This window comes from Piliocolobus tephrosceles, chromosome 1, assembly GCF_002776525.5.
Source record: "Piliocolobus tephrosceles isolate RC106 chromosome 1, ASM277652v3, whole genome shotgun sequence".
Classification (NCBI taxonomy): Eukaryota; Metazoa; Chordata; class Mammalia; order Primates; family Cercopithecidae; genus Piliocolobus; species Piliocolobus tephrosceles.
In genome coordinates this window covers 45,836,362-45,861,192 of record NC_045434.1, presented here as the reverse complement: position 1 = coordinate 45,861,192, position 24,831 = coordinate 45,836,362, and the positions used below count along the sequence as shown (strand labels likewise).

At 34.7% G+C, this 24,831-nt stretch overlaps 1 protein-coding gene across 1 annotated transcript; it reads right to left on the bottom strand.

Annotated features, from left to right (window-relative positions):
- Positions 1–6,992: 6,992 nt before the first annotated feature.
- Positions 6,993–7,641, bottom strand: LOC111536876 (small ubiquitin-related modifier 3-like). The gene is made up of 2 exons (XM_023203375.1): positions 7,591–7,641; positions 6,993–7,265 (listed from the first exon to the last, which is right to left on the bottom strand). Exons 1-2 carry the CDS (start codon positions 7,639–7,641, stop codon positions 6,993–6,995), a joined length of 324 nt encoding a protein of 107 aa, XP_023059143.1.
- Positions 7,642–24,831: the final 17,190 nt, after the last annotated feature.

The window sequence follows — 24,831 nt, the reverse complement described above, 5'->3', positions numbered from 1 at the left end:
ACTTGCCTGGGGCCAGTAACTCCTTTGTTTTAGCCAACTTCTCCCATTTAGAGCACCCAATGCCTGTGCCCCCATTGTATCTTCGAAATAACTAACTCGTTTTTGATTTTACAGGCTCATGGGCAGAAGGGACTTGCCCTGTCTCAGATGAGACTTTGGACTTTTGGGTTAATGCTAAAATGAGTTAAGACTTTGAGGACTATTGGGAAGAAATGATTGCATTTTGAAATGCGAGGACATGAGATTTGGGTGGGGTCAGGGAAGCAATGATATGGTTTGGGTCTGTGTCCCCACCAAAATCTGATCTCCAATTATAATCCTCATGTGTCAAATGAAGGGACCTAATGGAAGCTTATTGGATCATAGAGGCAGTTTCTGCCATGTTTGTTCTCATGTTAGTGAGTGAGTTATCATGAGATCTGGTGGTTTTATAAGGGACCCTTCTCCCTTTGCTCCTCTCTTTCCTACCACCTTGTGAAGAAGTTACTTGCTGCTTCTTCACCTTCTGCCATGATTGTAAGTTTCCTGAGGCCTCCCAGGCCATATGGAACTATGAGTAAATTAAACCTCTTTTCTTTATTAATTACCCAGTCTCAGGTAGCATTCTTTACAGCAGTGTCAAAATGAACTGATACACAACACTAATATGAATGAACACATCACTTAATTCTTCACATATTACTTTCTAATTGGTCATAAGTTTAAGTGCACAGAGTGAAATAAAGAAACGTGTTTCCTTAAAACAGATTTCCGTATTTTTTAACTCAAAAGATTACGGTTACATAGTTAAAGAAACAATTTTCTAGGCAATTGTTTTTAAGACACATTGATAAATAATAATAGAAAAGAATCTTGTCTTAGAAGACTGTTATTTAGACTTTTTTTCTTTTTTTGCAAAATCAAATCGCATTCCCTTTTGCGAGGCAATAGCTAGTCTCCAAGATGACTGCCAATGACCCCTTCTACCCATTATTCTACAGTTCATATCCATTTGTCTCTCCTTTTGCAGTTCCTTCAAATGCTTTGAGGGGATAGCGCTTTTATCAGTAGTGTAAAATGTCTTATGGAGTGAAAGAAAAGATAACAATATTTATGGCAATACTTTCTGCCATACTACTACTTCGTTCTGCTGCTTCTTTTAATCTATAATAGTCACATATACAAATTTTAATATTTTGCATGAATTGTGACAATATAGTTCTTTTATTATGTTTCCTTTTTACTATTTCCTAATTTTTAATCAAAATACATATATATCTGGGTATTTCTTTAAATCATTCAGCGACCCACTGTATCTTTTTTTTTTTATCATTGCTCTGTGGGAAGTCATGTTGTAAGCAGCCCTATAGAAAGGCCAAAGTGGTGAGGAACTAAGCCTTTTGTCAATCATTATGAGTAATCTTTGGAGCAGATTCTTCAATCCTAGTGTAAACCTCACAGATGATAACCCCATCCAACAGCTTGATTTTAGCCTCCTAAGACACGCTGAGTTAGAACCACTCAGCTCAGTCACTCCTGGATACCTGGCTTACACAAACTGAGACAGTAAATTTTTCATGATAAATTGTGAAACAATTATTGCACAGCAATGCATAATTAATATACAAATTTAATATTTAAATATGAAAACAGAAAATATTATTTTCCATATAATACTAAAGGAAATTGTGTCATAGATTGTCATACATATTCATTGCTTTCAGGTTAGCGATAGGAACTGTTCTTTGAGAAATTGTTAATTTTGTTAAATCTTTGACATATACACTTTACGATCAGGTGATCAACTTGGATAAAATATGTAGCAGTTATTATCATTGAAGTTATGTTTCATTGTAGTTTAATTTAGTAAAAAATATATTTTTACTGTGTCCAGTGTTTTGATCTATGGAAATAGTGCTTTTTTACTTTTTGCATGAGTTTTCAGCAATTCATGCAGAAAAACCTACCTCAGACTTCTCCATGCTTTTTTCATTTTCTACATAAAGTGCTTGCACATTTTTATTAAATTTATTCTTAAGTATATAATTTTTTGCTATAATATATTTTCTTGTTTCATGCATTTATTATTTATATTGATGAATGTCATTTTTTTACATATATCTGGTAAATAGTAAATTAATTATATTATTAATTATAATAAAACTTGGATATCCTTTTGAGGGGATTCTACATAAAAAAACACAAATCTTCAAAAATAATTAGAAAATTTGTAGATTATCTTTTCTCTATTTTTTCATATTTTCACAGGATCTTTTGGGTGTTGCTTCACCAGCTGGCAACCTCTGTGGCAGGTAGTACCTTCTGCCTGGGTATTGTTCATGCCCACTGGGCTTGTTCCACCCACTCAACCTTGCAGGCTGTTCTCAGCATGCTACTGACCTGGATGTCACACCTGTCAAGGGGGAGCCAGGCACAGAGTGGTGAGGGGTGTGTGAGAAAATGAGTATGGAGTCAGGCAGCTGCACAAAACCAGGCACACCAGCTGCTGTGGTGGGGCAGGTAGCTCCAGTTACTGGCACAGGTGCTGGCTTCATGCGGAATTACAGCTGGATCAAATGTACCACACACAGCTTCTGCTGTCTGTACCCATGCCTGGACAAGGGGAATATGGTGGTGCTAAGAAGTTTAGAGATGCCAGGAATCACAGAGCCCCAAAGAGAGTTTCACAGGTTTGGGATGGGGAGCTCCCAGGTCTTGGCTCCCTGAAGGGCCATAGGTCTTCTTCTCATTGCCCACAATGTGGTCAGAAGGGAGGACTGTTTCAGCCCTTTCTGCATGACAGCTCTTTCAGTCTCGCCATTAGATGGGTCCCAAGTTCTTGTCCCATGCCCAGAAGAATGGACTATGCAGATAATTGGAGGGTGAGCAAGGTGGAGAGGAGTTTCATTGAGCGACAGAATAGCTCTCATAAGACCCAACTGGATAGCTCCTTTCTACAGGCAGGTCATCCTAATGAGTGTCTAATTGTCAGTGGAAAGGGGACCTGCAGTGGGTAACTCCTTTCTGCTATTCGTAGTTCTTACATCTGTTTGAGTCTAGCTGGGTCTGGGGTTTTTATGGGGACAGAAAGGAGGAAGTGTGTGCTGACTGGTTCATGGGCAGCCATGGGTAGACCTGGAAAAAGCAATGTAAGTTCTCATACTAGGCTGTGGACTCCTTCTGGAGCTGACAACCCAGACTCCAAGCTTCAGGCCATCCCTCTTGAAAGTGGGGTTTCTCCAGGGACCTTCCTCTTTTCCCCCAGGAGCCTGTCTGCCACCTGTCATCATCAACATGTTGTCCATGGAGCCCAGGCTCTTTGTGCTGAGGGGCCCCTGCAGACCCATGCTGAGCCTCTCTCAACCTCCCCTTGGCTTCCCTCCTATGATTGTTGGTACCCCTAGTTGGAAGGGGGCCAAGGCAACAGGGGTCTGGCATATCAGGAATGCCACAAGCACACACACACCTGGCCAGGTTGCAACAGCACTCAGACTTGGCCACAACTTTGCTCCAAAATCAAAGTGGGTGCCAGGAATGAGGAGAGGCCAGGGACAGGAGCTGGCACTTCCAAGCCTAGCAGGGAGAGGGCCTTCCTTGGCCCATGAGAGTGCAGGGATCCCTGGGTTCAGAGACGTGGCTGGGTGGATATAATATATCCAATTATAAATGTGATTCTGGAAAAGACAACTGGATAATTAATAAACTACAAAGAATATGTTTGTTATTTTCATTTTTGAGATGAGAGAACTACAAATGAGGAAAATTAAATACCTTGCCCAAAGTCACGTGTTAGAAAGTGGCAGATGCATAGTATAAAAAGACATATATTTGATGTAAAAATTCCGATTTAAATCAGTGTGTAGGTCCACATAAACCTGATGATGCTTCTTTTATGAAACATTCTAAACTCTCTCCCCCATGCTTAGAAAGTTATGTATATAATGACATATCAAATTTTCTGATACAATTTTAGAAGTTTTATAAGAGCTCAGCAATTTAGATAAATCACTAATATAGGAAATCATAGAAATAAATTACCAATGTCCAAATCATTAAGTAGAGAGAAAAATTTCTCCCATGAAAAGTTATTTTACATAAATAAAATGAAATATGGATTTTAATATTTTATTAGCCATAGACTTTGAGTAAGTCATCATTTCAATAATCATAAAATTGCTTATCTGTAAAATGTGATGGTAATCTCTGTCTTATACAAGCTGTAATAGTAGTAGTAATAATAATAATGTCTTATATTTATATAGTGCACACTTTTTTCCCCAGGCATAGTTCTAAGCATAATTTGTTCTGTTCTCACAGTATCCCTATTTGAGTACTATTATTTTTCTTTTTTTAGTAAAGAATCTGGGGCAAACAAAAGTAAAGAAATATGTTGAATGCCTCACAGATAGCAAATAGTAGAAGAAAGATTTGAACTTAGGTAATCTGCTTCCGAATCTGTCCCTTTAATCAATATAAGAGAAAAACTCATATTCTGGTTTATGTTGCAGATTCGATGTATTTGTAAGTATCTTTCACAACATCCTGAACCTATAAATGTTTTGCATTTCTCAAATATTTTTCTTTAATTAAATATTTGTATGTGCTCCTTTGCCAATTTTATCAAGATAGAATTAGAACCCAATAATTTTTTTTTTAATAAATAGATATTAACAAAGCAGGTTTTGGTATTTCAATGTAGGTTTAAAATATTTTGATAGGAAAATTCTAACATAATCACCTTGAGAAAAATGCATACTAGGAAATGAGAAATATTCATGAGCTATGAAGCCATCAAGGTAATAAAAAAACATGTTTAGAAAAGCATGTTACCATTTTATTTATGTTTAATTTAAGCATGGAATTGAGCATGGCCACCTGCAAACTACAAAAATGTTATAATACTATAAATTGAAACGTATAATAAAGTATGCAAAAATGCTCACTGTCAGGATAAAATCTTGTAAATTTACTGCTGCAATCTTGAAAATGATTATATGTTATGGAATATTTAAAAATATATACAAACTAACAGATACTCATGTGAGATTTTATGGCAGAGTTGAAACTATGTTACTTTCAAAGTTTTATTACAAATAACTTAGCACCTTTAGTAGTACCTGGCATTCTGAATAATTTCAGAGGTAGAGTCTCTGTTATATTTACAATGATTATGATGGTAGCTATGTTGCTAACATTATATCATCACCCTCATCCAACTCCCTGAAAACTTAAACAGACTGTGCTGTGTTGTCTTGAATCTCAAAGAACAGCATGGTGAATTAGGACCAAGTGAGCACATATAAATGGCTGGAAAAGTCAGAGTCAAGACAATGTAGCAGAGTGGTGGAGGTGCTAGACAGTTCTCAAAGGATAGTTCAATTTTATTCAGAGACAGCCGATCCATTGCCTTGTGTTACTGACAAAGATTACAAAAACTTTTGCGGATGCCACAAATTGGGATCCCTTCAGCTCTCATTGTGTCCTACCTGCCCAAAACAGCCTTTGAAGGAGAAAGATAATACATTATACATGAAAAATAAATCTGTATAAAATAAAATTTATGAAATATCTTTCCCATCTGATTAGACAAAGATACAGGGTCTAGAAGCTCATCAAAATCATTACTGAACTTTTGCTTCAGGGTTGTTTTTATTTTATTTTATTTTTTATTTTTATTTTTTTTTAGAATACCAAACTATATTTACTATTTACAGTAGTAAAGGACAACAAATAATGTACAAATTGGTGAATAAACACAACAGAGCCAACAAACATCCCACCTGAGCTCATACACCAAACAGGAAATGAGAACATTTCAGCAAAATTTCAAGCAAGCAAGAGATGATAGGTTGTTGTTCAGGTGACTATAAAAAGGCAGAGAATGGCCACCAAGCAGCAATGGAGGCTCAGGGAAGGACAATAGGCAGAACTATGAAAATGTTTAATTGGTATAGATCCCAAAATATTTCACAGAACTGAAGTCACCAGACTAATGCATAAATTCAATACATATTGGAAAGCAGCAGGGCACAAACCCACGAGAAGAACATGAAGTCATCATTCCATGGGTTCATTTGTAACCACACTTGGAAGTAGCTCTTTTACACGACAACATAACTGCAAATTCAGCAATACTTAATCTTACTTTTTTATGTATAGACCATAATTGTTCATCAGAAGCAAATACTGGAAGAAATCTGAGGTCACAACACCATTACCAAATGAGAAATGTGGGAATTTCTTCAATATTAAGAGGCAGAGAAAAGCCAATTTTGGTTTTGCCAATCCTTGCCTGTGTACCAACGCCAGGTACTGAGCAGGGAGTGGGGTGGGAGGGGTGGCAGGGGAGTGGGTCCTGGGCCTCAGACCCCGAGATTACATGCTTGAGGGCCAGAGAGGACGTGGGGTCAAATTACCAAAGGACCCGGTTATTTTTTAACCTTTGAAGAAGCATTCCAGTATTTTCCCTTCAACTTTTCCATATACTGACAAAGCATACATTTGCAATATTTAGCATTTTAATCTCCTGTGCCTATAACAGCAAGTGACAGTCTATCCTCCCTACCCACCTTGCCCCCATTACCTGTCCAACAGCCGCAGCCCTACCGCAAAAAACATCAATTCTCTATGTGACTGGAGTGAACAGAGGAGAGGCAGCCAACTCAGGAGTCAGATCCCTGGCCAGACTAAAAGCGAACATTCAGGCCATAATTTTGGGGTTAAAAAATGTTTTAGGAGGGGGGGAAAACACAAATGAACACACAAAAAATCCCAAAATACCTTGCAACTCATTTTAGCTGAACAAAGATAAGAATTCTGATTGGCCCAATTTAAGTTACAGATTCATCCCTACAGATATAGTTTTGAGTTGCACTTGAAGTACATCAAAGAGAGGAAGATCATTGCGGTGAATGTCCTCGAGTTTCCGCAGACGCCTTTGTGGTCGGCATGGTCACGTGCTCACCATTCAACAGCAATGCAAGGACGGACGGCCCGGGTTGGGGACGAGCCCTCTAGAAACCATGCCCTGCCAGGCTGCTCTCCGGCGCACCTCCTGTCTGCTGCTGGAAGACATCGATAGTGTCCTCGTCCTCCATCTCCAGCTGTGCTGTAGTGTCGGTTTCATTAATTAACTGCCGGTCAAACCTGAATCTAATCTGTCTCACTGACAAGCCCTGCCTCTTGCAGCAGGCCTTCATCAGCTTGCTCAGTGGTGTGTGCCTCTTGATCTTGAACTGCACCACGGAGCCATCCTGCTCGGCCACCTTCAGGTTGACGTGGTCGTTCTAATTCTCTTTGAGAGTTAGATCATTCTAAACTCTCTCCCCCATGCTTAGAAAGTTATGTATATAATGACATATCAAATTTTCTGATACGATTTTAGAAGTTTTGTAAGAGCTCAGCAATTTAGATAAATCACTAATATAGGAAATCATAGAAATAAATTACCAATGTCCACATCTCATTAAGTAGAGAGAAAAATTTCTCCCATGAAAAGTTATTTTACACATTGCCAAGACAATCCTAAGTCAAAAGAACAAAGCTGGAGGCATCACGCTACCTGACTTCAAACTATACTACAAATTGAAGGAAAAGTTAAATATTGTGAACAATTTTGTCGTTCTCTGTCTTCACGCCCTCCTTGGGCTTCTCCTCCGACATGGCTGCGCCGGCGGCGCGGGCAGGCAGGCAGCGCGGGGGAAGCAACACGGAACAGGCGAGTCACGCTCTCGGTCCCGCCGCTCTCCCCCCAGGGTTGTTTTTAAATACAAAATTAATTTTACAAAATTTCCTACAATGATAATAAATGTATGTATAGGCTTCCTTCAACCCATGCAATTTTGTGAAGTTGAACATACAAAATTTTATTTGGGATAATTCAGTGTGTTGCTGTTCAACTATTTGCAAGTGAAAAGAATTTTTAAAAAAAGATATTTGATGATATTTAACTATTCATGAATTGAACTGACTTTAAAATAAGTCCACATTGTTTTTCAGGCAGATAAATTTTAACTTTCTTCCTATTGTAGTAGTATTTTCTGCTAAAAAAAAAAAAATGTATTTTCACAATACAGTAACCAAAACAGCATGGTACTGGTACCAAAACAGAGATATAGACCAATAGAACAGAACAGAGTCCTCAGAAATAATACCACACATCTACAGCCATCTGATCTTTGACAAACCTGAGAGAAACAAGAAATGGGGAAAGGACTCCCTATTTAATAAATGGTGCTGGGAAAATTGGCTAGCCATAAGTAGAAAGCTGAAACTGGATCCTTTCCTTACTCCTTATACATTGTTCATATTACATTGTGAAACAAAATTATAATTTTAAGTAAGTTTAAAGACTTTTATTTTCATTAGGTTTTAAACAAAATAAATGTGACTAATTTTGTAAAATCCTACCAGCCAGTATTTTACCTAAGGAAAAACAACGACAGGCCAGAACATAAAGTTTTTAAATATATTACATTGTTTAGTTTCTTGTAATGAAGTAATTGGTCTGAATTTAGGCAAAGAGTAATTATCTATTTGTTCAAAATAATTTCATGTTTGTTGACCTTATCCACTTAAAATAATAGATTGTCAGCAGGTTTTATTCACTTATTAATTCATCCAACAAGCATTTATTGAGCACTTTTCTAAATTCTTCTTTATAAAAAGTAACTCTTGCTTTCATGGATCTTATTTTCTAGTAGATAACAATTAACAGGTGAAAATGTTCTATATAAATTCAGGCAGTGATGATTGCTCTAGAGAAAAATACTGCATGATTTAAGGTTAGAGAGTAAAGTAGGAACACAGCTCTTGAAAGGTTGGGCAGGAAAGTCTGAAAGAATGATAGCTGATCAGAATCCTAAATATACTGCAAAGTGAGGGAGAATAATTCAGATATATATATATCCTGTGTGTGTGTATATATATATATATATATATATACACACACACAGGAAGTGAAAGGAGTGAATTAGAATTGAGCTTGTCCTATTCAAGGTAACTGAAAGAAATACTTAGTATCGGAAGACAGAAAAAGTAAAGAGAGAAAGATGAAAGATAAGATCGTGGATAGGAGTAGGAAACCTAACGTGTCTTTCAGGGTATACTGAGGGGGCTGGATTTTAACTCAGGACTGTGAAAAACCGGTGAAGAATTTTTCACATTTGGCATACAATATGATTTACATTGTATTTTTTATTAAGTTTTTCCAGGTATACTGAGGTGTAATTGACAAAAAATTATATATTTAAGTGTAAAACATTTAAAAAATAAAGATTCAAGCTGAGGGTAGAATTGACTTTACAGAATTTCAATATAAATGAAGCAGGAGATCAAGTAGGAAACTATTACAGTAGTCAAAGGCAAATATGAGTAGAAGTGGTTGAATTTGGGATATATTGAAAAGGAAATATAGAAATTACTGATGTTGCAAATATGGAAATTGTTTCACTCAAACCAATCAATAATTATTCAAGAATATTAGGCTAAACCACTATTATATCATATTCATATTCATCATTGATTACGGTAGAGAGGAAGAACCGTACTTCTATTTGATGTTTTAAAAATGTAAATTGAGATAAATTTTCCAGAACAATTCACAAATAACCCTCATTTATCTGTTAAAACCATCATTGTAAATTCTTCGTATAATTCTTCCCAAAATGACCACAACTAATTTGAAGCATCTGGAAGTCAAGAATCACACTTTTATTATCTATTTACATTTGGTATAGTGCCTTATACAAAATAAAACATGCTAGTGCTCTAAAAATCACTGCTAATGTGTTTTAAATCACTGAATATACTAATTATGTTTACCTAAATAATCCCCCATTAAATTTATAGAAAAGACTCAATATTAACTAAGATTATAGCTAATGATTTACTATTTTATCTGTGAAAGTTTGCTATGGCAATAAGATAGTTTCATTTGCCAACTTCACTTACTTACTACAAGCTAAAATTAATATTTAGTGAAGGGTAAAACTTGACAGTATGCATAATTCTATTGCCTTCAATTTTCAAGTTAAAATGTAATATTTCTTTTAATAGAATTTCAGGTAGACTATATTTTTCCTTTATAGGAAATCATTAGTGAAATAATTTAAAATATAAGAACTCTACTATCTATATATTACAGTGATTGTTGTAAGTATTGATATTTATATGAGTTTGTATTTTCTTTACTCTTACTGCTAATGTATGTTTGTTTCTAATTCAACATTATATTTTAATAGATAGTGTTCCTGGTCCTTATAAATATTTTTACTTTTGATCAAGTTACACTGCATACAAGATGGTAACATTTTGAATAATTAGAATATTTTACATTTGAATAATTTTGGACATGATTATTATATTGTATTAACTGTGCAATATTAAAATACAATGACAACATAAAATTATGCCCTTTTTATTGATTGTTTCATAACTTTATTTGAATGCAGCTACTAGATAAGTAAGAATTTTAATTTTTTAATGAACTCCAAATGCAATTGTTAAGGCATCCTTACTACAAGCAAGGAGTGGGAACACAGTCATAATGTGAATGCAAAATTGTAGAGAGAAGAGTAATTGACATAATTTTTATTAATTTAAAACGTTGAAAATATATTAAAGTATTCCAAGTTAATTTCACATCTCAAGCACTCTATGAATCATTAAAAGCAGATGGTAAACATGTACAACATAAATTATACATACAAATGATAGCAGATGTTAAAAATTAGTATGCTTGCTCTAATAAAAATGGAAAATTAATAAACACGAATAGTGTATTCAAATAATGGCTAATACACAAAATTTATTATTATGTCACCATGGAAGGGGAAGATGTGTTTATTTAGTTCCAGTAGTTTTGACTCTTCTCCGTCTGTCAACTTTATAGTCATCTCATCATCTTAATAATCTATTCATGTATTATAGTATATCCCAAACTCTCAATTCCTCTAATTCAATATGATATAATCTCTTGGATAGATTATCATCATTTTTTTTATTTTATTATTATACTTCAAGTTCTAGGGTACATGTGCATAACGTGCAGGTTTGTTACATATGTATACTTGTGCCATGTTGGTGTGCTGCACCCATCAACTCGTCAGCACCCATCAATTCGTCATTTATATCAGGTATAACTCCCAATGCAATCCCTCCCCCCTCCCCCCCATGATAGGCCCCGATGTGTGATGTTCCCCTTCCCGAGTACAAGTGATGTCATTGTTCGGTTCCCACCTATGAGTGAGAACATGCGGTGTTTGGTTTTCTCTTCTTGTGATAGTTTGCTAAGAATGATGGTTTCCAGCTGCATCCATGTCCCTACAAAGGACACAAACTCATCCTTTTTTATGGCTGCATAATATTCCATGGTGTATATATGCCACATTTTCTTAATCCAGTCTGTCACTGATGGACATTTGGGTTGATTCCAAGTCTTTGCTATTGTGAATAGTGCCGCAATAAACATACGTGTGCATGTGTCTTTATAGCAGCATGATTTATAATCCTTTGGGTATATACCCAGTAGTGGGATGGCTGGGTCATATGGTACATCTAGATCTAGATCCTTGAGGAATCGCCATACTGTTTTCCATAATGGTTGAACTAGTTTACAATCCCACCAACAGTGTAAAAGTGTTCCTATTTCTCCACATCCTCTCCAGCACCTGTTGTTTCCTGACTTTTTAATGATTGCCTTTCTAACTGGTGTGAGATGGTATCTCATTGTGGTTTTGATTTGCATTTCTCTGATGGCCAGTGATGATGAGCATTTTATTTATAGATTCAATGCCATCCCCATCAAGCTACCAATGAGTTTCTTCACAGAATTGGAAAAAAACGGCTTTAAAGTTCATATGGAACCAAAAAAGAGCCCACATTGCCAAGACAATCCTAAGTCAAGCTACCAGTGAGTTTCTTCACAGAATTGGAAAAAACAGCTTTAAAGTTCATATGGAAACAAAAAAGAGCCCACATTGCCAAGACAATCCTAAGTCAAAAGAACAAAGCTGGAGGCATCACGCTACCTGACTTCAAACTATACTACAAGGCTACAGTAACCAAAACAGCATGGTACTGGTACCAAAACAGAGATATAGACCAATGAAACAGAACAGAGTCCTCAGAAATAATACCACACATCTACAGCCATCTGATCTTTGACAAACCTGAGAGAAACAAGAAATGGGGAAAGGACTCCCTATTTAATAAATGGTGCTGGGAAAATTGGCTAGCCATAAGTAGAAAGCTGAAACTGGATCCTTTCCTTACTCCTTATACGAAAATTAATTCAAGATGGATTAGAGACTTAAATGTTAGACCTAATACCATAAAAACCCTAGAAGAAAACCTAGGTGGTACCATTCAGGACATAGGCGTGGGCAAGGACTTCATTTCTAAAACACCAAAAGCAACGGCAGCAAAAGCCAAAATTGACAAATGGGATATGATTAAACTAAAGAGCTTCTGCACAGCAAAAGAAACTACCATCAGAGTGAACAGGCAACCTACAGAATGGGAGAAAATTTTTGCAATCTACTCATCTGACAAAGGGCTAATATCCAGAATCTACAAAGAACTCAAACAAATTGACAAGAAAAAAACAAACAACCCCATCAAAAAGTGGGGGAAAGGATATGAACAGACATTTCTCAAAAGAAGACATTCATACAGCCAACAGACACATGAAAAAATGAAAAGATTATCATCATTTTTAATTGATTTCCTTGAATTGATTCATTCTTCAATTCTGCCTCCACATTTAAACATCAGCATTTTTTATAAACTAAAACTATCCAGTCATTCCTTTTCTACAATTTTTTTTTTTTTTTTTTTTCCAGACAGTATCTCACTCTGTAGCCCAGGCTAGAGGGCAGTGATACAATTAAGGCTCACTGCAGCCTCCATCTTTGGGTCTCAAGCAACAATCCCACCTTAATCTCACAATTAGCTGAAACCACAGGCATGTGGCACTATGCCCAGCTAATTTTTATTTATTTATTTTTAAGAAATGGGGTGTCACTATGTTACCTAGGCTGGTCACCAACTACTGGGTTCAAGCAGTCTCCCATCTCAGCATCCCAAAGAGCTGAAATTACAGTGATGAGCCATCATGCTTGGCATCTATAAACTTTTAATGTAAATCTTTCTGAAATGTTTTCACTTGCCATAGGATCCTTTCCAGGTTTCTCCACATAGTTGAAAATGTCTCTAATGTCATATCTGGGCTTAACCACTAGCCACTTTCTCCGACTGACAGTGTTTGTTTTTGTTTCCCTTTTCCCATTTTCCTTGTTTCCTCTTGAATCAAGGACAATTCCCAAGCTTTCCCTTAGACATAGCCATTTCCCATTGCCACTACCCTCCTCAACTATATGCATAGAGAAGATTATTTCATTTTTAATTATTGTGTTCTTCTGGGAAATCTTCAATGTCTCCTTATTGCCTGTTGAAGGTAATATTTCTCTGCAGTCATATGCCAACCTCTACTCAGTTTAATCCAGCACCTACTACAAAATTACCTGGTCAATTCTGAGTTGGGAGAGTCTAAAAATTTTATTTCTTTTTATGTTTAATTATCTATATTTTCTAATAAACTTTTTAATCCATGGAATAGGTATGTAACTAAATTGAAAATACTTTTAAAATAACACAGACTATGAAGTGTTCATAGTAATGACAGAACAAATAGTAATAAAACATTAGAAGGCCATCATATTTGGAATCCAATAAATCTAAGTTTAAGCTTACATCTATTATTTAATAGCCCTTTATTATATTTATTATGAGTTTTATATTATTCCTCTAAAATGAAAATAATGCCTAACTTTCTGAGTTAGTGAGACATTAAATTATATAATATATAATTCAGAAATGCAACTAAACCAATATATGCATTCATTTTAAAATATTTATTGATAGTCTACTAAGTGAGGCAGTATAGTAATTACATCGCAAAACTCTCAAGGGACTCAACAGCCCAGCACAGAAAAAGTGTCATTTTGTCTCTTCTCCTTTCTTCACTTTAACTTTGAGCTTAATCTTTAGGAGGAGGATTAGCTAATGTTTGGACTCTAGACAATTTAATAAACTGAAACCACTTGTTCTTCTTTCTCTTTATGTTTAAGCTGATTCTCTAACTCTCTCTTCCTCTCTCTGTCTTTGTAATCTTCATCACCTCTCATCTTTCTTCATTTCTTTCATCTTTTTTAACTTATTCTTATTTGTCTTCCCTACCATATGCATCCAGAAATTTTAAGCATTGCTTCACGTTTGTATACTGTAAAACAACAAAAATATAGGCAAGATATATAGACCCACCCATGCCTAATAGAAAGTACAAACTCATTTTTAGCTCTAGTAATGATATAAAACTCATCTCCTCCAAATTTTTCATAGTTTTGTATCAAAATGTTTGAGTAGAATAATAAAGAACGACATCCACCTTCATTTGATCTTGTTCCGTGTAGACATTGCGTTGTTTGTAAACTCACATGGAACTGTTGTATTTGGGAGAGTAGGAAAATAGGAATTAAGACATCGTTCTAATCAAATGTCAATGAGTACGACTTGGTTTTAACCCCTTATAGCTCAAACTGTAATCAGTTACATTAGGAGGCTTTCCAAAGCTGTATAATCTTTGACTGCTGTGCTCTAATACTCTGATTGTAATAGAAATTAGTTCAATAATTATTATAGTTGAAATGAATTCAATTCTTAATATATGTCTACACAAAGTTGACATTTTACAATATGTTTTTAAGAAAATGATGTTTATTACATCTTTAATTATTTACTTCTTCTGAGAAATCTTCAATGTCTCTTTATTGCGTGTTGGAGGTAATATTTATCAGAGAGCATATTTCAACTAGTTGCTCTGCACTCATGTTCCGTGTGTCAAATATGTTATCTCAAACAAAAACCTATTCTGGGAAATAAATTTTGCCGTAAGTTGTACTTTGTCATTTTTCTGAAGACAATGGCCAAGAAACAGTTACCATTGAATTCAACTGTCATTGTCCCAAATTCTATGTATTGGTGAAGAAATGCTTGAAACTTGTGGGGATGAAGAATGTAGGCATCTGGAGTGTTGTGAAGCAGAGAAAATTGAATAGTGTATTTAGTTGACTTTAAATAAATGAACCTCATAATTATCTTTCTCAGAAAGAATGTTAATTTTTATATCTGGGTGGAGAATCACAGAATGATATGAAAAATACAGGTGAGGTGTCCAAGAAACACTTATTATTATTTAAATTGTATTGTTACTACAAATAACTTCCTAGCTCAACTCTTTCTTGGAGTCAAAGTAAATCATTAGTAACATGTCATTAGCAATATTGCTGTTATTTAACAATAAAATCGCACTGCAGCATTAGAAGGTCTCCACTGAAATTTGGCAGACAACATATACTTGGATGTAATGAGTCCAAGGAATGTGGAAGAATTAGTGCAGTCATGAGAATACTTAAGGTTCTCTGTGTGGCTTGCACACAAGGACTAATTTCCAAATGCTGCGAACATATTCATGTGTGATAATAGCAAATGTGTCTCCTTACTATACACAGAGTAACTACAGGTAGGGTCAAATATTAATTTTATGCCTTAAAATATATAAAATGTGGACCCATAGGTCCTTGATAATTCATTTTACACAATTAATTAATGCACTACTCTTTCTTACAGCAATCATCTATGGGCTTTCTTTAAGACTTTAGGGAACCATTACTCACTACACCGCAATTGCTGTCATAAATCTTTTTGATACTAATTACCACATAAATGATTCTTATTATTTCTGCCCCTTTGTCTTCTTGCTTTTGTCTACCACAGCCACCCATTACAATGGTCATGTTCAGGACTATTACCAATATCTACTTCTTTCTAAGATTTTAATTTTAAGTATCATCTTTCAACCACCACCATGTCTTCAATATTTTTTTACACATATTTACCTACTATTATTTGATTGTACTACATTTTCACTATCTATTATACAATCCATATTTTTAATTATATGACATTAAAATCCCTGAACATTAATATTAGGTGGGTCTCTCATGATATATGGGTAATCACATTGTTTGCCCCTAGTCTATTTATTATCTCACAGGCTTAGGTGGTGGTTGTACAAGTTTTCTCCTCCCCTGAAACCTAAAACTCTGTCTCCCTCTTTTTGACTCCCACTGAGAAAACTGAAGAATTCAGATAAGAACTTCCACTAGTTCTTATCACCGTATCTACTAGCCTACCTCAGTCTGTATGCACATGCTTCATATTCCCTTATATTGTAATTGATGAACTATACTGTGTCTAATCTAGCTCTATGTCTTCCACTTTGCAGGCTAAATGTTATAAAACAAGGATCGGTAAACTATGGATCATTGGCCAAATCTAGTCCACAGACTAGAGCTAGAAATGGTTTTTAAATTTTGTTAAAGAGATTTATTTTTCCAGAAAGGAAGAATATGCAACAATGACTATATGTGACCGAAAAAGCATAACACATTTACTATCTGGCCTTTTACAGAAAATGATTGGTTACATCTGCAGAGAATATTGCCTATTCATGTATTTAAATGCAATCGATAAGCGAAAGACTAAATATTTATATTTTAGAACTGAGTAAGCCCCTGTAATCCAGATTTCTTTCACTAATTGTCTTCTCAACATTACCTGGATTTAAAGAATGATCACTATGTCTTCATTTTAAAATGTTTAAACAAACACTTATTTTGTTCTCTATCTGTTCCCTTAATTTGATCTGGAGAGGTTAGGCATTTATGAGCCCTGGAGGCATGAACAGAAAGGAGATTCTGGAAGCAGCATAGCACTTGGAGATATTTTATGAGCATCTCAAGAATTTAATTGACACACAAGAAAGGCCACATATATTGAAGAGCTGTTCTAACCTATGAGTAAGAGTTTGTCTAGACTCATTCTAATAAAGTTTTTAAAAGTTTAGAAAAGACCAGGGATGAGATTGTAAATTATTGGCTTGCCAGACCAAATTTATGGCTTTCAGAAGAAAGCAAAATGTCTTGAAGTGTTTGGTGATTTTTAATATATACTTGTAACTTTAAATGTAGTGTTGAGTAATTTTTATTCTATACTAATAATTTTGAGGTTCACTTACAATGTAGCTTTTAAATTTATAATTTTTCTCATATACTTATAATTTTAAAACTTACCATATGCTCATACTAATTTTAAAATTTAAAATTATGAGTATATAATAAAAATTACTAAACACATCAAGAATCATATAGTTATGAACAAATGTGAACACATAAGAAGAAAATTAGAAAACAAGAAAGGTAGAAAAAAGGTAGATCAAAATATATGCTGGTCAAAATGAATGCACTTCAAAAATAAAAATAGAGATAGGTTGAAAGGAAAAGATGTAAAAATATACATCAAGCAAGCAGTGAGCATAAGAAATCTGGAGGAGTTTTATTAATAACAGACCAAACAGACTTTAAAACAAGGGCTTTTATAAGATTTTTTAAAAGAAATCTTTAAAGTGATAAATGTTTTTAATGATAAAAAATTTAATCAAAATGATATAACTGTCTTACCAATGTATAAATATGGTACCAGAACACTAAAGGATATAATTTAAGTATGTCAGAGATAAGGAGAAAAGTAGTCAAGCCTACAGTCAGCATTGAAAATTACATTATCTCTTTCTTAATAAGGCATAGACAAATTGAACTACATGTAAGATATACAAAATGTAAACACTGTCATCCAAATTGGTTTACTCATGTTGGTTTTACTTATATTCCTCAATATGATTAATGACATTTATAAGAAAACAATGGTTACAACTAACAACAAAATACACTTCTTTGTAAGTGTACATGGAACACTAAACAAGGTGAACCATATGTTGGAATTTATAATAAGATTTAATAATGTTGAACAGTATTATAGAATATTTTCTCTGGCCAAGTTGGAAATAAATTAGAAAGCAATAATATGAAAAAGCAAAAATACCAAAATTTTAGGAAAATGAACAATAACTTCCAAATAGCACAAATCAAATTAGAAAATTTTGTGATTTAACTGATAGGGAACATATAGGATAACAAAATTATTAAGTATTGTTTTTAGAAGGAAATTCATGAAATTAGCTTCTTTATTGAAAAATAAATGAATGGTTTAAACTTCTACTTTAAAAAAAACTATTAAAAAGAAAATTAAACTCAAGGTAATTAAAAATAGAAAAAGAAATAATTCAGCTATAAGAAATAAATGAGTGAGATAAAACCAGAAATGAATATGAATTGAAAGCAGTCGAGTGATATAGAAAACTGACAGTGCTTTCTGTCCTTTGCAAATAAAATTATGTTCTGAGAATAAAATACAAGGATCAAGATGGCGGATAGGAGGCAGGGCTAGCTTGCAGCTCTCACTTGGATGTACTGAGCAATGTGTAGAGACACATATTAAGAACTTTTATTCCAAGAACTAAAGCAGAAACATACCAGGAAAGCTGACAGAATCTGTATACTGTTTGAAGGAACTGAATCACCAGTGTAGGCTCCCAGAGACATAGAAGAACTGTGAGTCGGCTTGCTTTCTCAACAGACAGGCTCATGGTCTGGGGCTAGATGTCAGTCTTGGTCACAGGCTCCCTGGAAATACACTTGGTGCTTTGAGGGTGTAGCATGGTGGGAGCGAAGCCATCTTTTAGGACTGAGTGGGGAGAGGCCTGTGACTTTCCCCCATTTCCTTGGTTACCTGTATGTCTCAGCAGAGGCAACCAGATTCTCCCGGGAATATATATCCATTGTACTGGAAACCACACCTCCATCCCCCACAGCAGCTGCAACAAGCCCTGTCCCAGGAGAGGATGAGCTCAGATATGCCTATCCCTGCCCAACCTGGTGGTCTTATTCTACTTACCCTGGTAGCCAAAAACAAAGGTCATAATGTCTTGGGAGCTCTATGGCCCTGCCCACCAGCTGAGAAACCTGAATACTTAACCAGGTATCCCTAGGGCAAGTTTACATCTTCTCTATAGGACAACAACTGAGGCCCTCCTGAAAGTGTCACCTCCTGCCTGGAGGCCAACCAACACCAAACCAGAGCACTAACAAAAACACAACCAAGGACACTCACAGAGTCCACTTCACTCCCTTGCTACCTCCACCAGAGCAGGTGCTGATATCCATGGCTGCAAGCCCTGAAGATGGATGACATCACAGGATTCTCTGCAGACACTCTCCATTACCAGCCTGGAGTCTGGTAGCTCTGCTGGGTGCTAGACCCAGAAGAGCAAAACCAATCACTACAGTTCAGCTCTCAGGAAGCCTCATTCCTAGGCGAAGGTGGAGAACACCACATCAAGGGAGCATCCCGTGAGACAAAAGAATCTGAACAGCAGCCCTTCAATCCCAGATCTTCTCTCTGACATAGTCTACCCAGATGAGGAGAAACAAGAAAAACAATTCTGGCAATATGACAAAACAAGGGTCTTAACACCCTCAAAAGATCATATCAGCTCACCAGCAATAGATCCAAATCAAGATGAAATCTCTGAAATGCCAGAAAAAGAATTCAGTTGGCTTATTAAGCTAATTAAGGAGGCACCAGAGAAAAGCGAAGTCCGACTTAAAGAAATCAAATACGTGATACAGGATATGAAAGCGAAATTCTTCAGTGAAATAGATACAACAAATAAGAAAAAAAAATTGTAACTTCTAGAAATCAAGTGCAAAGAGAAATGCAAAATGCACTGTAAAGTCTTAGCAAGAGAATTGAAGAAGCAGAAGAAAGAACGTTGGAGCTCAAAGACAAGGCTTTCAAATTAATCCAATCCATTAAAAGGCAAAAAGAAAATAATTTAACAAAGCCTCCCAAAAATTTGGGAGCATGTTAAATGTCCAAACCTAAGAATAATTGGTGTTCTCAAGGAAGAAGAGAAATCTAAAAGTTTGGAAAACATATTTGGGGGAATAATTGAGGAAAGCTTCCCCATCCTTCCTAGAGATCTAGACATTCAAATACAAGAAGCTTAAAGAACACCTGGGAAATTCATCACAAAAAAATCATCACTTAGGCACATAGTCATCAAGTTATTTAAAGTCAAGGTGAAGGAAAGAATCTTAACAACTGTGATGCAAAAGCATCAAGTAACCTAAAAGAAAAATCTATCAGAGTAACAACAGATTTCTGAGCAGAAACCCTACAAGCTAGCAGGGATTGAGGTCCTATTTTTAGCCTCCTTAAATAGAATAATTATCAGCCAAAGATTGTGTATCTAGCGAAATTAAGCTTCATAAATGAAGAAAAGGTGTGTTATTTTCCAGACAAACAAATGTTGAGAGAATTCACCGCTACCAATCCAGAACTACAAGAACTGCTAAAAGGAGCTCTACATCTTGAAACAAATTCTTAAAATACAACAAATAGAACCCCCTTAAAGCATAAATCTCACAGAATCTATGTAACAATAACAAAATGAAAATAAAAAAGGTATTCAGCAAAAAAATAGCATGATGAATAAAATAGCACCTCACATCTCAATACAAGCACTGAATGTAAATGACCTAAATGCTTTACTTAAAAGATGTAGAATGACAAAATAGATGAGAATATACCAACCAGGTATCTACTGTCTTCAGGAGATTCATCTAACACATATGGACTCACATAAACTTAAGGTAAAGTTGTAGGAAAAGATATTCCATGCAATGGACACTAAAAGCAAGCAGGAGTAGCTACTCTTATATCAGACAAAACAAACTTTAAAGCAACAACATTTAAGAAAGACAACGAAGGACATTATATAATGATAACAAAAGACCAGTCTAACAGGAAAATATCACAATTTTAAATATATATGCACCTAACACTAGAGCTCCAAAATGTATAAAACAATTACTATCAGACCCAATAAATGAGATAGACAGCAACACAATAATAGTGGAGGACTTTAATACTCCATTGACTAAACTTGACAGGTTATTAAGACAAAGTCAACAAAGAAACCATAGACTTAATTAAACTATACCCTACAACAAATGGACATAACAGATATTTAAAGAACATTCTAACCAACAACTGCAGAACATACATTCTGTTTATCAACACATAGAACATTCTCCAAGATAGACCATATGATGGGCCAGAAAACAAGTCTCAGTAAATTTAAGAAAATCTAAATTATATCAAGTGTGCTCTCAGACTGCAGTGAAATAAAATTGGAAATCAACTCCAGAAGGAACCCTGAAAACCATGCAAATACATGGAAATTACATAACCTGTTCCTGAATGATTGTTGGGCCAATAATGAAATCAAGATGAAAATTTAAAAAATTCTTTGAACTGAATGATAACAGCAACACAACCTATCAAAATCTCTGGGACAAAGCAAAGGTGGTGCTAAGGGGAAAGTTCATAGGATTAAACGCCTAAATCAAAAAGTCTGACAGAGCACAGATAGAAAATCTAAGATCATACACACAACTGGAGAAGCAAGAACCATCAAAACCTAAACCCAGCAAAAGGAAAGAAATAACAAAGATCAGAGAAGAACTAAATAAAATTGAAACAAATAACACGAACAAAAAATACAAGATGTATATGAAACAGAAAGCTGATTCTTCAAAAAGATAAATAAAATTGATAGACTATTAATGAGATTAACCAAGTAAAGAAGAGAGAAAATCCAAATAAACTCAATTAGAAACACCTGCAATCCCAGCACTTTGGGAGGCTGAAGTGGGCGAATCACGAGGTCAGGAGATTGAGACCCACCCTTGCTACAGTGAAACCCCATCTCTACTAAAAATACAAAAAATTAGCCAGCCATGGTGGTGGTCACCTGTAGTCCCGGCTACTTGGGAGGCTGAGGCAGCAGAATGGTGTGAACCCGGGAGGCAGAGCTTGCAATGAGCCAAGATTGTGCCACTGCACTCCAGCCTGGGTGACAGAGCAGGACACTGTCTCAAAAAAAATAAAAATTAAAATTAAAAATATTTTCCACTAAATAATATAAGGCAAAACACTAATGTGTTTCTTATTTTTTAACACTTTGGCTAATTTCTGTCTAACTTAAATACAATATAGAATATTACATGGCAGAGTTGCCTAGTCATAATAATACTAAAAGTAAAATTAAGGTACAATTTTTAATAATTAGCACAAGTATTACTTCTTCAAAAAGGCAGCATAAATGATTGATTTTCTTAAATTACCTTCACATTTGCAATTGGTATCTAGTATGTGAATACTAGAGTTTCAGGGGGTCCGATTATCAAGCATGTTGTAGAATTTGAAGTCTTTCAAATTTCATTGCTGTTAATATATAAGCTAGAAATATTATAATCCCACCTTTTGAAGTATTATCTATTGCTTATAACAATGTATTTCAGGATTTTTATTATTGTATGAGGCCATTAATAATGTATGTTTACTGAAAATAAATTCAACCTTTTACTGTCTAAGAATATCCTACTTTTGACATTCATCAATGCTTATGATAATTTAAATATGAACATGCAGATTTTGGCATTTTGATTGATTTTTTTTCTTCTCGAATTCTTGAGATTAGATATATAAAGAATGATAGGAATCATAATAAATTTTTGAGATATACAAAATATATTAAACAATTTAAGTTTTTATTATCTTAGGTGGTATTTGCTTACATTATAACAGATAATCCAAAAAATATTTGCATCGTTATGTATGCTATCTTTAGTAGTTCAAATCATAGCAGTGAGGACTGTTCCAAAATTAAGACTTAGAGATACTGCTTGACCTTTTATGCCTAAGCATAATAAACATGATTTGCATAATGTTGTAACTTACATAATCAATCTAAATACTTTAGAATTATTTTATGTTGTTGCAGTTATGGTAATATATTTATACTGACAACTACTAAAGTTCTTAATTTTTTTAAAAAAAATTCCCTGTGTGATATCTTGTATAGCTATTCTAAGTAAGAAATTTTATAGACGAAGATTTGTTACAGGATAAGAAAAAAAAAAGTAAAGCAGGTAAGTCTTAAACTAGTTTAGTCAAGATAATATGAAAAAGTGCACAGAATTAAGGCTGAATTAAATAAATAAAAATGTAATGAATTGCGTCGCTTTTTAGCCAAGTGCTATTCTAAGTACTTTACATAAATTTTAATACTTTAATTATTGCATTAAGCTTTTCACCCTAAAACAATTATTAAGCACTTAAACAATTTGCATAAAACCAAAGAGCAAATAAGTAGAGTAGTGAAACATTTTAAAACATCTTTATAGAGGTGTAATTGATACATAAAAAACTACAGATATCCGTGTATGCAATTTGCTTGGCTTGATGGTATACATACATTTACAAAACCATCACCACAATCAAGATAATAAACATATCAATCACCTCAAAATAACTTCTTCTTTTTTGTGGTAAGAACATTTAACTTGTAATCTACTCTCTTGACCAATTTTTCTATGTAAAACACGGTATTTTTAGCCATAGGCACTATGCTGTAAAACAGATATCTAGAATCTGATTACATAGATTCTGTGAGATTTATGCTTTAAGGGGGTTCAAAATCTTTCCAACAAATGAAAGCCCAGGACCTGATGGCTTCACTAGTTAATTCTACTAAACATTGGAATAATTAATGCCAATAATTTTCAAAGTTTTTATAAAATTGAGAAGTAAGGAACATCTCTAAATTCATTTTTTGAGGCCAATGTTAAAAATACAAAAGTTAAATTAAGAGGCTATAGGAAAAAGAGAAACCAAACCAAACCAAAAACACTACAGGCCATTATTTCTGGTGAGGATAGCCTATTTTAATATATCCCATTTCCTTGTTTTTGTCATTTGGTGTAATATGCCCTAGAATTCTAAATCACCCCTCAGCATCCAAGGTACACAAGGCTCTTTGGTCTTCTCCCTATTCCTTCCTAACTACGAAGCCATTCCAGTGTTACACTTGGGAACTTATTTTCATCATTAAGTGAATCCCCTGTATCCAGAACCTAATTTCTGAATATTTTGCACAGTGTTCTGTACAAATAGATATTTACTAGAATCCCAAAGACATTGCCTATTGCTCCTGTGTCTTGACTTAAGCATGGAGAAAAACTCCCAAAATGTGGAATATTGTTGTTTCATTATATGTTGTTTCTTCCTACAGCCCACTTGTCACTGGTTCTAGAAGTATGGCTAGTGTAGTGTTTGTTTCTTGTTATTCTCTCTAAACAATCTTTAAAAATTATATCAGATTACTTTACAAATTGCTCATTGTTGCTGTCATCTGGTGACAGCTGAATAATTTCTCAACACCTTCATTTCTCCACAATTATGGCTCTTGTGTTTTTTTTTAATCTAGCTTTATGTCTTTATCTTTTAATATTTCTATGTAATTCCTCAAGTATAGTCTTTCCAATGCTCTGTTTTGCATTTCCTTCAACTTCTCTCTTCCAATGTTCTAATTATTTATTATTTATCCTATTTCAATCTCTTATTCTATGGTTTTACCCAATATATTGTTATTTCTCTTAGATACAAGCTGTTCATATTCTAAGGTACACTTAAATTCTAAGGTACAAGTACTCCTTCCCCAACTCAATCTGATTGGCCCTACAGCCTTTATCTGATTCTCATTTTATTTGTGGCCATTCCACTCTCATAACAAACTTAAATGTCACAGTTAATCAATATAAACACCCTTTTCCTTACATTCATAATTCTCTGTTTTTCTCTCAAATTGCTGTTCTCACAGGGCTAACCTACAACCCTGCTTATATTAAACTTTCCTCTTCCTCCATTGCTGTACTTCTACAATTGAATAAAGCTGGTTAAAAAAAAAAAAAAAAAAAAAAAAGCAAT

Bases quoted from the DNA above. Each gene is read 5' to 3' on its own strand.
- LOC111536876 (XM_023203375.1), bottom strand. From the start codon at position 7,641: ATGTCGGAGGAGAAGCCCAAGGAGGGCGTGAAGACAGAGAACGACAAA. The intron at 7,266-7,590 runs GTTCACAATATT...AAAGAGAATTAG, and splicing joins AGACAGAGAACGACAAAATT to AACGACCACGTCAACCTGAA.